Consider the following 13,564-nt stretch of genomic DNA (forward strand, 5'->3'; position numbering starts at 1 on the left):
GTTAACAAATGATACAAAACCAGAAGCTGAAGTCCTGTAACATCAGGACAACAAATGATCTGCTTTGTCAGAAGCCTACTCGCCTGCCACCGGCTCAACTGTGGCTCTCCAAAGGAAGGCACCCAGCTTTTCATTTAGTGTTTCAAGAAACATCGAGCTACATTTGCCAAATTATTTTTAAAAGGTAAGTACTTTGGCATCACAGAGTTAAGAAATCCCATAACTCTAGCTTCCTGAAAAACTTTTCTTAGTGATTACTCATGTAAGCAATGAATACAGTTTAAAACTACTAATGGCTCATATGATCTCATATGTCTGGTATTTAGTCAAAGCATACAGCAAATTCTTGAAAGCCGATCTAATATTACCAGTTTTGGGGAAGTTTTCATGCATTTAATCGTTTTCTCATAAGGGCCATTAATATCTACAACTTTTTAAAGAACATTCCAAGTCACTTAACATTTGGGGTTTTTTTTGATAATATTTAACTTCAGACTCAAATTCCAACTGCTGCTACCATAGCCTTCAGTATACTTTGAAGTAAGTATAAAAGAATGACATTACTGTGTAAAGTCATAAAAAGTGCAAAAAATTCAAATGAGAAATATTTTAATATTTAGTAGTTATGTGTCTTTAATTTATAACCTATTACACCCTTATCCTAGTGAAAACAGGTTATAGACAAGAATTAAATTTCTATATTATCAAGCCATTGCTCTGGATAGAAAGCATCTTTCATGGATAATTCTTTCCAGGTTAGACTAACAGTAGTTTATTCAAAGGGATAAAATACAGATTTCAAATTCCACTGAAAGATTACCTTTGTTCATCTTCACATAAAGCCTCCTATGTCTTTCCCAAATAAATTCAGAAGATTAGGGGACATGATATAATTTCAGCTGAAGAGAAATCATTTATATAGCTAAGCCCACTCACTATTTTCCCTTGTGACTCAACTGGGGAGAGAGGTAAGAAAAATGAAAACCAAAATTAAACCATTCCAAGGCAGAATACTAGCCATCTCCAAAGAGGGCAAGTCAAAAACAGCAAACCAAGGCCAGCAGGAATCTGAGCTGGGACAGACTGTTCGGGGAGTCAGGAAGTCATCTAACCTATCTTTTACCTTCAAATACAAGAGGCCTAACTGGGGTTTGCTATTCCAAACTCCCTCAATAGCAGTGACACCTTTAACAGTATTGAGAAAAAAAAGTGCACTCGATCAGGCCACAGAACTCCAAATTCTCATTTTACCAATTTATTTGCTGTAAAAAGAAGCCCAGAACTACACACAGGCTCCTACGAGCTACCCCAGGAACACGACTAAAAAACCTAATTTAACTCTTTCATGAGAATTGCCAAAAATCTGAAAAAGCTATCAAGAGTTTCTACATAAACCGCTCTAATCCATGGCAGAAACACAACTGAACAGACCATACTTTTAATGTACAAAATGACACTGAAGAATCAATTACGCCGTGGAAAATACTGCTTCAGAGTAACACCTCCAGGGAGATCTGGAGTGGTCTTCACAAACACGCTCCAAAAGGCGGACTCATCTACACAGAAGCTGCAGCATTTCAGGGTAATTTTGCAACCCTCTGCCTGCTGTGTGAACTCCTGGGGAAGTCTAAGCAACCCACATGATAAAAATGTATAAAGGACTAGGTAATTTTCCCAAGAGATGCACGCAGCAGGGAAAAGTATGCATGTCTACAAAGTCTACAAAAAGCAAGTAACAACCAAATGAATGGAAAAAGGAAGTTCCATTCCCTCTCTGATTATGATTCTTAAAACAAACACATGCAGATAATAGCCTCAAAACAACTACTTTACCTTAAATAGCACAGACTACACCCACTAAATATATATGCAGACTTTTATGGCAAATACAAACAAAAACCAGAGTCGAAGCACCACTTAGTTTAAGTCCATCTCATACCAAAACCACAAGCACCGTCGGACCGTACTAAAGAAAACAGAGCTGACAGCCAATTGATTTACTGTTTTCCATAGAATGGTAAAACATAAAAGTTTACTTTCTACAACGAAATTTAGCAAGCTTTAAAACATGCTGGCTGAGTTCCAGTAAATCTCATTACCCCCTCAATTGTGCTGTCGAGATTAATTCATATTTACAACTGCCTTCTCTAGATCACTCCATGAATATTCCCTGTTGGACTTTCCATTTTATTTGGGCCTTAATTCTTTTCAAAGAATGGTTCGGTACCATTAATAAACCTCTAAGAACATGTCCAAATGGAAATAAGTGGTGCTTTTCAAATTAAGATGAGAAAAAGTTGTGACAACTCCAGTACGTCTGTCCATCCTGCCTCCTTCCTATCTTCTATTTGAGTTGAGAGCTTGGGTTGATTTTTAGCTAAATTATCCAAAATCAAGCATTTACAAGTTTTTTTTTGCTTCTCTTTTGCGTCTTCTTTTCCCTCAGTTAGAGGGTCAGAAATAGCTATTATGGTAAATAAATTTATCAACATTTTAGAAAGTTGTGCTCATCTTTATGTTAATGTTAGGTCTCCAAAATAAATTAAGTCTTAGATTGCGCACTGTACATTTTATATCTGAAACATATGGTGTAAGGCATTTTTCCCTGATGAAAGGAAAACACAAATTTCTTGGAAACTTCCTAAGCATGTATGGAAAGATTTAATTAATTTGTTTGAAACTCTATAAAATAAATAATGGTTTGATTCACTATTCCCAATCTGACCCATATAATAGCTCCCAAATGTGCATTCCTTCTTTGGACTTCATCCGTAAGTAAACTGAACTTAATAGTCAGTACTAGAAGGCAAAACTCCAACTCAGGGAATAATACTTTAAACACCAAATTTAGAAGAGGATGAAAAAGTCAGGAGTATCTTAAAACAGAACCTATCTTTATTTTCCTGACAGTTTTTAACACCTGGCTCAGGGCACTTCACTAGAGACAAGCCATGGGATCCTGGAGAAACAAGAACGATTCCAAGAGTAATACCTACGCAGCTAAGGCAACTGCACGGCCTCCACCACTGTTTAATAGATCGCCAACGGGGAGCCTCATAAACAGATCAGACTCTGGTGCCAAAGCTGAGCAAGAAGTACATCTGAGCATGAGAGACTAATCCACGACCAACTTTCCTTTCACTAGTACACATGACAACAATTACGCTAGTGTCATATACAATTTTAACCTACACTGTGTCAACTTGGTGTATTTGATGTTTCAGATGTCTGAGAAGGTAATATCAAGCAACGTCTAAGGCCAAATCTCCTTTCATGGTACAGCTACAGTTCCACTCCTCAAAGTTTAGAAATTGTGAACAAGGAGCTAAAATATTAACAATAGTTTATGTTCAAATTGCTCATAGCTTTGGACAGAGATTATTTAGCCAACGCAGAAATAGCATTTGTTAAGAAACATTTTCAAGTGTATTAAGTATGTGATGATAAACTTATAAATTCACCTCCATCCACACTACCAGAACTCACCTTTCCTGTGATAGAAATACTTGAACTTTTATAAAAGGTCAGCCTATTAACAGATGCTTTTTATTTAGGTGTCAGGAAAATAAGAGGTCACTAAAAAGGGGAAGTTCTAAGCCAGAATGTAACAGCTTTTATATCACAGGAATCAGACTATCTTTAGTCAAGATGCCATATTTTCACTTGTGGAAACCACTTCATGAGGACTCAAATTAAAACTTCAAAATTAAGCAGGACATTCTAAATAGTTCAGGCACACTTCAAAACTGTTCATGCAAAAAATCCCCTAAAACACCCGTTTAAGAAAAATTTCCTTGTTCCACTTAAGTTCCGTTAAGTAAAAACCCAGATGAGTCACCATAGTTAGAAAAGTGACCAGTTCAGGAGCAGTTCAGCTTCCACAGCGTAAGCGCTTTCAACATATTCTTCCCTGAGATCAAGATTTGTCTTGATTTTTTTAAATTGCACTTAATAACTGGCATTGCACAGGAGCATCCATGCTGGGAAACCTGGAAGCTTCACTGTCTACTGACTCTGCTCTGCAGCGAAGCAAGTTGGATAACTTGATTTTACTTCTCTATAGTCTAAACCCACTGTGGCATCACTTTTTGATGCACACTGAAGTTATGGGAATAGAGGAGTATTGATCCTACTCCTACTACCTTAACAGAGTTGTGCCACAATCACAGGTATCCCAGGGGCTGACTTTAGCTCAGACCAATCTTAACCTGGCCTCTGTCAGTTTCGAAAACGTTTCTTTCTCCTTAATGTCAAGTCAACGACTAATACCTTTTATAAAAAAAAATACAATTAATTCTGAAATCATTTTATGATACAGATGTTCTATATTTTGATATTTAGTTGTCATAAAACCCTTCATCTTTTTTAACAGTCCGAAGTGCAAATTTACACTGAATAGATGATGCAGAGTGAGAAGTTTCTCTGAGAATTTCAGGAGTCTCACATTTTAGATAATATGTACTCCAACATCAAGGTTAGAATTTGTTCGTCAAATTTGCAAGCTAAGCTTTCAATTGCTCAGCATAGTTCTAGCTAGCAAGACTATTTTCACATGAAGTGCATTACTAAATTGCTCAATCGAAGTCTGAAGAGTTGCAGCACACGTGCCAACCAACCACACTGTAGAAAACCACACGTGTCTTTTCATGAACATTCTCAGATCTAGACACCTGCAAAGTTGGGTCTTAGTTTTTAATGTACATGCACAAAAACAACAAGATTTCAGCTCCCCCAGATTTGACACAGCTCTATCAGGTCCTGCAGACCAGGGCCTGAAACAGTTAATTGTATCAAATGCAGAAAGATCAGCTGATCAGACAGTGCTTTCCACAGTGACCCCTTCCTGTTTTGTGTTTAGAACAGCAAACTTGAGCTCCAGCAAGCAACAAACCTCAAGCAATTTTACTTCTGCTTTCAAGTAGCAGAAAGAAAGGCAAAGGAGAACTTGCATATATTCCTCATTCTTTAAAGAAAAGCTTTCAAATCACATCTATAAATATAGCACAATTTTAGATTTACTTTATTGCTTTTTCATGATTGGCTTAATAATAATAATAATAATGAAGTTGTTGTTACATTTGAGAATACTTAAACTTAAAAATTCCAAAGGCAGTGTTCGAACTCCTTGCTGTTGATTTTATTGCTGGCGACCATTACATCCAGCAAAGATTTCAAAGAGTTTTTCCTTTCAGATCAGAGAGTAAAAGGGAAAGGCTGCAGTCTACAAGATCTGTTTAAGTTTATCCTGTTGTTACCTTATGCAAGACCAGTTGTACCCCTTTCACTCTAGTGGTTAGTTTTGCTTTCTGTTGGAAACACTGTTCTAACTAAAAGCCCAAACTGATTCACACTTTCTCCCCAACGAACAATGCTGTTCTTTTCAAAGCAAAAATTTATACCTAGGAAATAACTCCCTTGAAAATTAAAAAAAAAAAAAAAGCTACAGGACATGCTTACACACAATGGCATAATTACACTAAGCAGTTAATATTTCAGTGGAACTATTTATTTGTGAAAACATTTACTCATAATTTCAGCTTGATTCAAATGGCATCAGAACTTGAAGAGGGAGAACACAAGTAAACTCTGTCCCAGAATATTAGTGTCTAGTTGTGGAAAGTTAAGTCAAATATCAATTAAAAGCTACAGGAAGTCAACTGCAAGGAAGTATGAATTAAGGAAAATCGATTAGAAGCAGTTCCGCAACAGAGCCAAACACCAATGCAGCCCAGAGATATTTAATGTCTACACCAAGCAAGTGACTCTCAAAACACTCTCAAAATTAGTATTCAACAGCAGTTATTTGAAATTTTCAAGAAGCAGCTTTCACAAAAGGCAATTTTAGCATAAATTTACCTCCAGAACTGGTCCAGCTCCAAGAATAGTCCTCTCCACACCACTTGCGTACCCTTTCTGGCTCAGTGCCGTGAGGCAGTGAATTAAGAAGTTTGTGCTTTGAGTTTTTCCAGACCCACTTTCACCTGATATAACTATGCACTGATTGACGTGTTTTTTAAGCATTGTGTGATAAGCCACATCAGCAATGGCAAAAATATGAGGCTCCAACTTCCCAAGCTGATGATTCTCATACATCTTGACGTATTTAGGATTATAAATGGGCAGGAATTTGAAGGGGTTTATTGCAATCAAAATACTTCCTGCGTAAGTATAAATTTTGTGTTTTAGAAAGCGGCATTTGAGATTTTCTAGAAGTGTTGTCTCTGTTAAGTTGGGGAGATTGCACAAGTCATCAAAGTCCTCCTGATGCCAGGGAAGAAAACCCCTTTCAACCAATCGCCGAGCATCCGTCTCCTTGGATAGCAGTTGCATCTGGACATATTTGATAGTCCCATCAGTGTTCCTTTCTTGCAAAAGAAAGTAGTACCCATCCTTTTGAGGATGCTCATCCTGAGCACGACGAGGCCAAAGTAAAACCCTATGAACAGGAGAATCGTTTATATCAAGTACCCATTCTTCACCACCTGCTTCTTTCACCTCCACGAGCACATAATGTTTTGAGACATCCAGGTTTAAGATATTAATCACATCCTTGATGACATCTGAAGATGTGCTGTCCTTGGTTGCTGTCACTTTGCAGCAGGGAGCACTGTCTGTTGAGAGCTGGGGGTAAATATGAAGATTATAGGCTGCCTTTGCCTGGCAAACTGCACTGTCAGCATCTTTTAAACTCATTCTGCCCCCAAATGGGCTTCAGTCTTCCACCTCAGCTTAATATGCAGTGCCCATTGTCTAAAAAATAAATAAAATAAATTAAATAGAAGAAGAAAAAGAAGCTGAGCATTAAAAAAAAAAAAACAGTGCACAAGAGGTATTAGGGCAAGGTATTGTTTTCTGGAAGATAAGGATAAAATTGTTACACAGGCAAATTATTAACAAAAAGAACTAATGTGCTGAAGTAACACATCAGTATTATTACTGCACATTAGTGAAGTTGTTTCAAACTGTCTGTTTAGCCTATTCCATTGAGCAAATAGCTGTTATAACATCTATTTTCTTTCCACTTTGCTTCTATTCCCATGCCATCTCCTCCTCCCCCTTAGAGCAGGACAAGCATTCACATAGGCACAAAGCAAACTGAACTAGAATAAAGATCCAGACTAAAAACCTCCCTGTTTTCCTAGGTCAGTCTTAACCCAGGTAAATTCCCTGACCTGGTTCACTGTATGGCTGTACAAACATTTATTCCCCCTCTCACAGAGAACCTCCCTGCACAAGCAACTTGAGATTGAACTACTGTTTGATTACTTCTTAAACCAGCCACGCCAGCTTAGAGCAACCATGAAGTATGGCAGCAGAAGCAATACATGGATGCAAGGAAGAAGGTTGTAACACCATGATCCACACATTCTTGCACTTTCCCCAACTGCCTTCTTTTCACAAAATGTACAAGATAGGTACAGTATTTACCCCACTCAACTTTAATGAAACAGTGCCTCTAACTGACCCGCGCAAATATTCCTGCCATCTCCTTCTAAGCTCACACACTATAGCAATTTCTTAAATATGCATAATTTACCCAGAAAAGAGAATGCTAATTTCACTCAAGTCAACCACATCCTTACTACAGAGAGGTTTGATCTTGCTTTTTTATCATCTATTTTAGGCAACAAAGTAAAATTAGTCTTATTGCAACTGCATTTCAGCTCAGCTTCTTTGACACGATCATGCAGAACTTTCGTCCCAAATAACCCACTTCATCAGCTCTTTCCTCAATGGGTTTCCAGAACCTCATGTGTGAAACTCCAAATATCATTCATTCATTCATCCCTACTGCTTCTGCTTCCTTTCTTCCTTTTGGAGGCCTGCAATCGAAGTCCCGTGACATCAACCTCACGGAAGTCAACCTCCTCCTTACGGCCCACTCTAAAAGCCTCTAGACTTAGTAATGTTCTGTGCCTTTGCTGTATGGTTATTTTCCTCTCAGCTGCAATCCAGTACACCCAGATCACCAGGGATAGATTTGATTACATGGCATTAGTTCAGCAATTTATTAGCTTATCAACATAAAGTAAAAGGAGAAGGATAATGAGGTATGCCCTTTGTTTTAACAGTCTGTAAAACTTCATACTCAAAATGCCATTTCAATTTTTGTCTGAAGAACAAAGTGTTTTAATTATACACTCACATAATAAATAAATAAAAATATATATATACACAAAGAAAAGCCAGTGAAGTTGCTTGCTTGTCACTAAACAACTGCACAGGAACTAACGTAAGGCCACAAAGAGCAATCATTTCAAATTAAAATCAGCAGAGAGTTGGAAGCATTTAACTGCCACTTCCACTGCAAGCAATGAATCACTTCAGAGAAACATATGACATAGTTCTGCCTCATGAACTGCCTCAGAGTGGAGAAATCTGCTTTAAGGGAACTCTGAATAGTAAGCTTTCAGAAGTCACTGTTACGCAAGCTGGATCGTTTTTAGTGGCTACTCATCAAAAGAAAGGCTAAACAAGCCACAGACAGCAAGACAAACCACAGCAAATCTCTGGTGAAACTGTATGGTCCCTCAGAAAATTGCTTCTTGCTTTGTAAAATTTTGTTCATCATTCATTAAAGAGGTCTTATTGCAAGATCTTGACAATACAGAAAGGTGGACCAGTGTGCTCAAAGGCCTCTCTCCATTTCCTATACTTATCACTGATCAACAGTAAAGTAGTCTGAAGTGCCTTTGAAGGAATTATGCAAATGTAAAGCATTCTTGACCTACAGAAGCTCAAACACCTTAACATATAGTAGAATCAGCAATAGACTGCTGCTTATGGGGAAGACAAATCTGGAGAACAGACAGAGAAAAAGAACAGTGACCATTTTCTTTTGACGTCAGTCAGCCAAGGGAAACAGGCTAGCTCAGACTTCCTTTTTTTCCCCTCAGCAACTAGTTTCAGAGTCATTAGAGTCTGGTATGATAGAGGAAGTCCCCTCAAAGAGTGTTCTGGCCAAAACAGCATCCTAAAAAATGTGTCACCAACTTTCTGCCCATGAAGAGCTGCAGCTACACTTCTCACCAAGGTGCTGACCTCTGACTGCTGACAGAGGTTTCCTAACCTCACCTCACATCAGTTACCAAGGTGTAACTGGTACATTGCTCGAGACTTCCAAAGAACACTTCCCAAAGAGGAAACCGGGACACAGCCGCTTCTTTACTATGTAAAGCTCAGGCCAAGCCAATTACAGCAGGCAAAAGTGCCAATAGCTGGTAGTCTCTGCTCAGATGTGCATGACTGAGAAACTGGAAAGAGAAAGATCTCTCATCCTGAAGATGACAGTTTTCTGACAAAGCAACATGCAGACATCAACCTTAATGCGTTTATGCTACACACATATTTCCCTATTATGCAGTTATCACATATGGCTTGATGGAACTGTAAGGCAGACAGCAGACAGTTCTACTTCCCCAGTCATTGCCCTATAGGAATGATTTGGGAGATAATCTACAGCATAAAGAACTTGCTGGAACACGATTTCAATACACAGTCACATGGCAAGTAAACAGAAAGACGGTCAACATAATACTGTCTCACAACACTGAGCTTTAAGAGTGTTCTTTCACTCAATAATAACTTCAATCAGATATGGTACTTTGAGTTATTTAATACTGATGATGAGACTTTAAAAGAAGTGAAATTCTAAACCTCACTTCAGAAAGAATAGCACCCAATTATTTTAATTAGTTCTCCCTTTGCTACCAACAGCTTATTTGCCCAAAGAGAACAGAACTCAAAGTTACAATTTTTATTGGAATAGTCTAATACTTAATGTTGCAATGATCCAATTTAAACAAACAAGTAGAATCCTACAATTAAAAAAAATTAGAGTACACAATATGCAGATTATAAAAGGTAGATGTAAAAGTAAATACCATGATTAGCATATGCATATTTCAAAGCTGCTATGAAGCTTTATTCAACAAAATCAGATATAAATAGCTACTAATAATCCTCATCACACAAAGCAATGACAGAAGTAAAGAAGGACATAACCCAAGGCCTATAGCAGCTAAAAAAAGGGGGGGACATGATGGCAGAGACTGGATTATGCTACAGGACCACAGCCTCATGCTCAGAACTAATCTTAGCAATCTTCCAAAAGGACAATCTCAGTAATCCAGCTATAAATGAAAATTTACTCATTTTGCCTTAGGTATCAAAGGTAACTAGGTATGACACAATCATATCACTCCTTTGGGTTCTTGGTTACATAAGTCCATCTATCTTAAGCAGATTTACTAACTGAAACCACTAGACATTTGGGAAAAAAATATATGGCTTTATTAAAAAAAAAAAAAAAAAGAAAAAAACTCGCAAGAACCTGTAAATCATCGTACTATGTGAGTCCCAAAAGAAATAACATAATGTTTAAAATCTTCTACCTAAGAATTAGGCTGAGGAAATCTGTCAACCCAAATAGAGGTTTGAGGAAATACTGCCACTCTCCAATTAGCTTACGATTTTCTTAGGGTATCAAATTTGGTTGATGATGATACTGCCCTAAAATAGGTAGCCTTCAGTATACATCTGACTTCATACTCTACAATACCTTGAGTAACAAACTAGAACATAAAAGTAAAATAGCATACACTGAACAGATTGTAAGTTGGCTACCTGATGGGTCCCAGTATTCAACTACGGACAGGTATCGTCAAGCAGTTGGAGGGTTAGATTCTAGTAAAGTTGGATTCCTGGCATCAAAGTACATATTTTCATCATAATTCTAAAAGAAAAAAAAAGTGCATCATACAAAGATTGAGAAAGCAGTAAATAATCAAAAAGCTAGGTCAGTGATACAGTTTGGTAGTATAGGAATAAGCAAAAAACCTTAAACAAATTTCAGCTCGGTTTATAGATGCATAACTTTACATTTACCTGAAATAAGTCACATCAGCAGGTTTGAAAACCATAGCGGATAATCATTTAAACATGAGATTCTTATGTAACATAACAAGCACAACAGTGAACGCAATTCCCAAACACATTAAATGAATATTTAGCTGGGCAGCCATATTACCTTTGTGCTCAGAAGGCGCATGACTTCATATAGAATACATCCAAAATTCAAGTAAGTAGCTGAGATAAGAACAACAAAAAAATCTGTTAGAAAATATCCCCTTACAGCGAAATGCTCTAGAAGCTTTGTCTATGAGAAACACACAGGGTAGAACAATATCAGTTCAAGTCCTTGCATGGAGAACTAGAATTTGATAACCCTCAACAGTCTGAAGGACGAAACTATAACAAGAGTCAGCAGCTGGAATTCAAAGCTAGATAAATTCAGCCTAGTGTAACAGAAACATCACCAGATTACCCTCCGTTGCAAGATTTAACTGACACCAATGAAGAGGCCTGACTGCTAAAGTTCTTTTCAGAAAATCAGCCAGTCCCCACTCACAGATGTGTTTCCGAGTCAGAAAAGTTAATTAGGTATCACCCTCTAATTTATGTTAAGAGTAGAGTGAACAGATGATGACAATGATTCCTTCTAATTTTATGCTCTATAGTTACTTAGAAAGTTTTTAAGCAATTGAAATATTTATTGCTTCAATGTAAATTGGTTCATCGATGAAGCAGAAGCCTGAATTCAGGTGCAGAGAATACTGGAAGAAAAAGGAGAAATACAAGAGTACAAGGTAATAATGAAACCATATTGGTCAGCATGCAAAGCAGCATACTCAGGAAAAGAGCAGCCCAACCACTACTGAGTTCTCTTTGTAAGAGCTAGAAATTTCTACAAAGTTACCTCAAATTTCTTTCAATGCTCTTTCCTATAAGGAGCTCCCTTCCAATGCATGGGGCAAAATAAAGCCGTGTGTTAGAAGATTTAATAAGCGTGAGACAGAAGCTGGCACTAAGCGTGCATCAACTAATTTTAGACTTCACATTCAGACTCCTTCCTGTTTTCCTTAAAATGAGTTTTACTTTTCACAAGCCTTTAGTAGCACAAGTATGTCTTCATAGTACTTAAAATTGACTAAGTACAGTCATCAGCATCTGCGAAACATAACAAAGTATTATTTCTCACCATACTCCTATTTTACAGATGCAAACACAGGGGAAGAATTAGGCAAGCTGGGCAAGACAAAAAATCATGCAAAATTAGAAAAGAAAAGCTTTTGATTTTAATCTTTTGTTCAACCCATTAGACTATAGTACTACTGTGGGCATGCGTGGGGCAACAGCTGCATGGGATTAGCATGTTAAAGGATATAGTGATGTATGATTTTTGCCCTAATGACAGTGGGTTTGTTGTCCCAGTGTAAAATATTCAAGTTAAAGGTACCTGTTTTCAGGCGAGATTGAAGAAAAATGGGAAACCTGGAGCAGGGCAAGACAAATTTAAACAGAAGGTACCAGTTATAGGTCCCCCATATCCAACTATCCTAGAATGATAATTCCAACACATCCAGAAAAATGGAAGCAAGTCTAATCAACCTAAAAATCTCTTTCCAGGATTTTGTTACTCTCCGTCCTCTCCAACCCTACCTTTCCAAATTCTACAAAGTAACTGTACCTTTGACAACAACACTAATATAACAAGCCTGTAAGACAACAGTTTAAAGCAATATTAATTTTTATATAAGCTATAAGCAAGTCAAAATGTACCAAAACCCCACTAGCTTTATGCAACAATAATTAAGTCAACATGGGGCTGTACTATTTGGTCCATCACTGGAGAACTGATTATACTTGCCACTGAAATCACTCAGAAGGGCAGCATTTCAGGTAACTACTTCAATGTTTTATGAAAGAAATGTAGCAGGCTACATATTTCAGCATTAATGCAAAATTTCACTTTTTGTCTAGACAACATTAATAGAAATAGAGAAGCAAAAAAGGTAAATTCTATATGGCAATTTTGATGATATTTTCTAACCATCTTCAAGTCTCTACTAAACAAATCAATTTTCATAACACGCATTAAAGCCAACATTTTATAATGTAGTAAAATTCTAGAAAAGGACTTTGCCCCCGTCAGCGCAGGGTATCTCTTTAGTTTAAATAAGGCTATAATTTGAGACCACATGTTTAGTCAATGAATCACAGTGAAGCTAAAAAGGGAAAGCTACCATTACAGCAAAATTGTCTAGGACGAACTTTATAATATTCCAGTTCTTCACATTTTCACGTACATTTTCAGTGCTGCATGCCTCAACCTGAAAGCTTCAAGCTTCTCGCATTGTTCACCAAGTATCTTTCAACATGAAAGTAGAAATATATCACAATTGCCTGACCTCTAATATTCTTTAGTATCAAAATCACCAATTATTGTCCCAAAAGAAGACCCCACCCCCCAAAAATCAAACTGCAAACATTTAGCGATTTCAAAAATATTCAACTATAACTTATCCTTGGTTTCCAAAGCAAGGAATTTCCAGCAAGATCATAGGTTGTAGAGACACCTTAAAACTTCAAGAATAAACTGTGCTTTACAGTTAAGGCAAGGCTTCAGCCTTACTATAGCAAACTTCATAGAGACATGCAGTTGCTTTTAGTAGAGCACAATTAAATTCCTCCCCCCTTTTTTTAATATTCCAGACATTCGTAG

General features: G+C 37.3%; 1 protein-coding gene across 12 annotated transcripts in view; it reads right to left on the minus strand.

The window, feature by feature from the left end:
• Positions 1 to 13,564, minus strand: part of MYO9B (myosin IXB) — a 46,279-nt gene that overhangs the window by 28,963 nt on the left and 3,752 nt on the right. For 11 of the 12 annotated variants that reach the window (XM_026105894.2, XM_064497370.1, XM_064497369.1 and 8 more), the window contains 3 exons: positions 11,030 to 11,088; positions 10,627 to 10,735; positions 5,857 to 6,750 (listed from right to left, as the gene is read on the minus strand). In XM_026105894.2, the coding sequence (XP_025961679.2) occupies positions 5,857 to 6,693 (837 nt within the window). In that variant the 5' untranslated portion in view covers positions 6,694 to 6,750; positions 10,627 to 10,735; positions 11,030 to 11,088. The remainder of the gene's footprint in view (positions 1 to 5,856; positions 6,751 to 10,626; positions 10,736 to 11,029; positions 11,089 to 13,564) is intronic. The other variant, XM_064497364.1, reaches the window with a different exon arrangement.

This window comes from Dromaius novaehollandiae, chromosome 25 (genome assembly GCF_036370855.1).
Source record: "Dromaius novaehollandiae isolate bDroNov1 chromosome 25, bDroNov1.hap1, whole genome shotgun sequence".
In the NCBI taxonomy this organism is placed as follows: Eukaryota; Metazoa; Chordata; class Aves; order Casuariiformes; family Dromaiidae; genus Dromaius; species Dromaius novaehollandiae.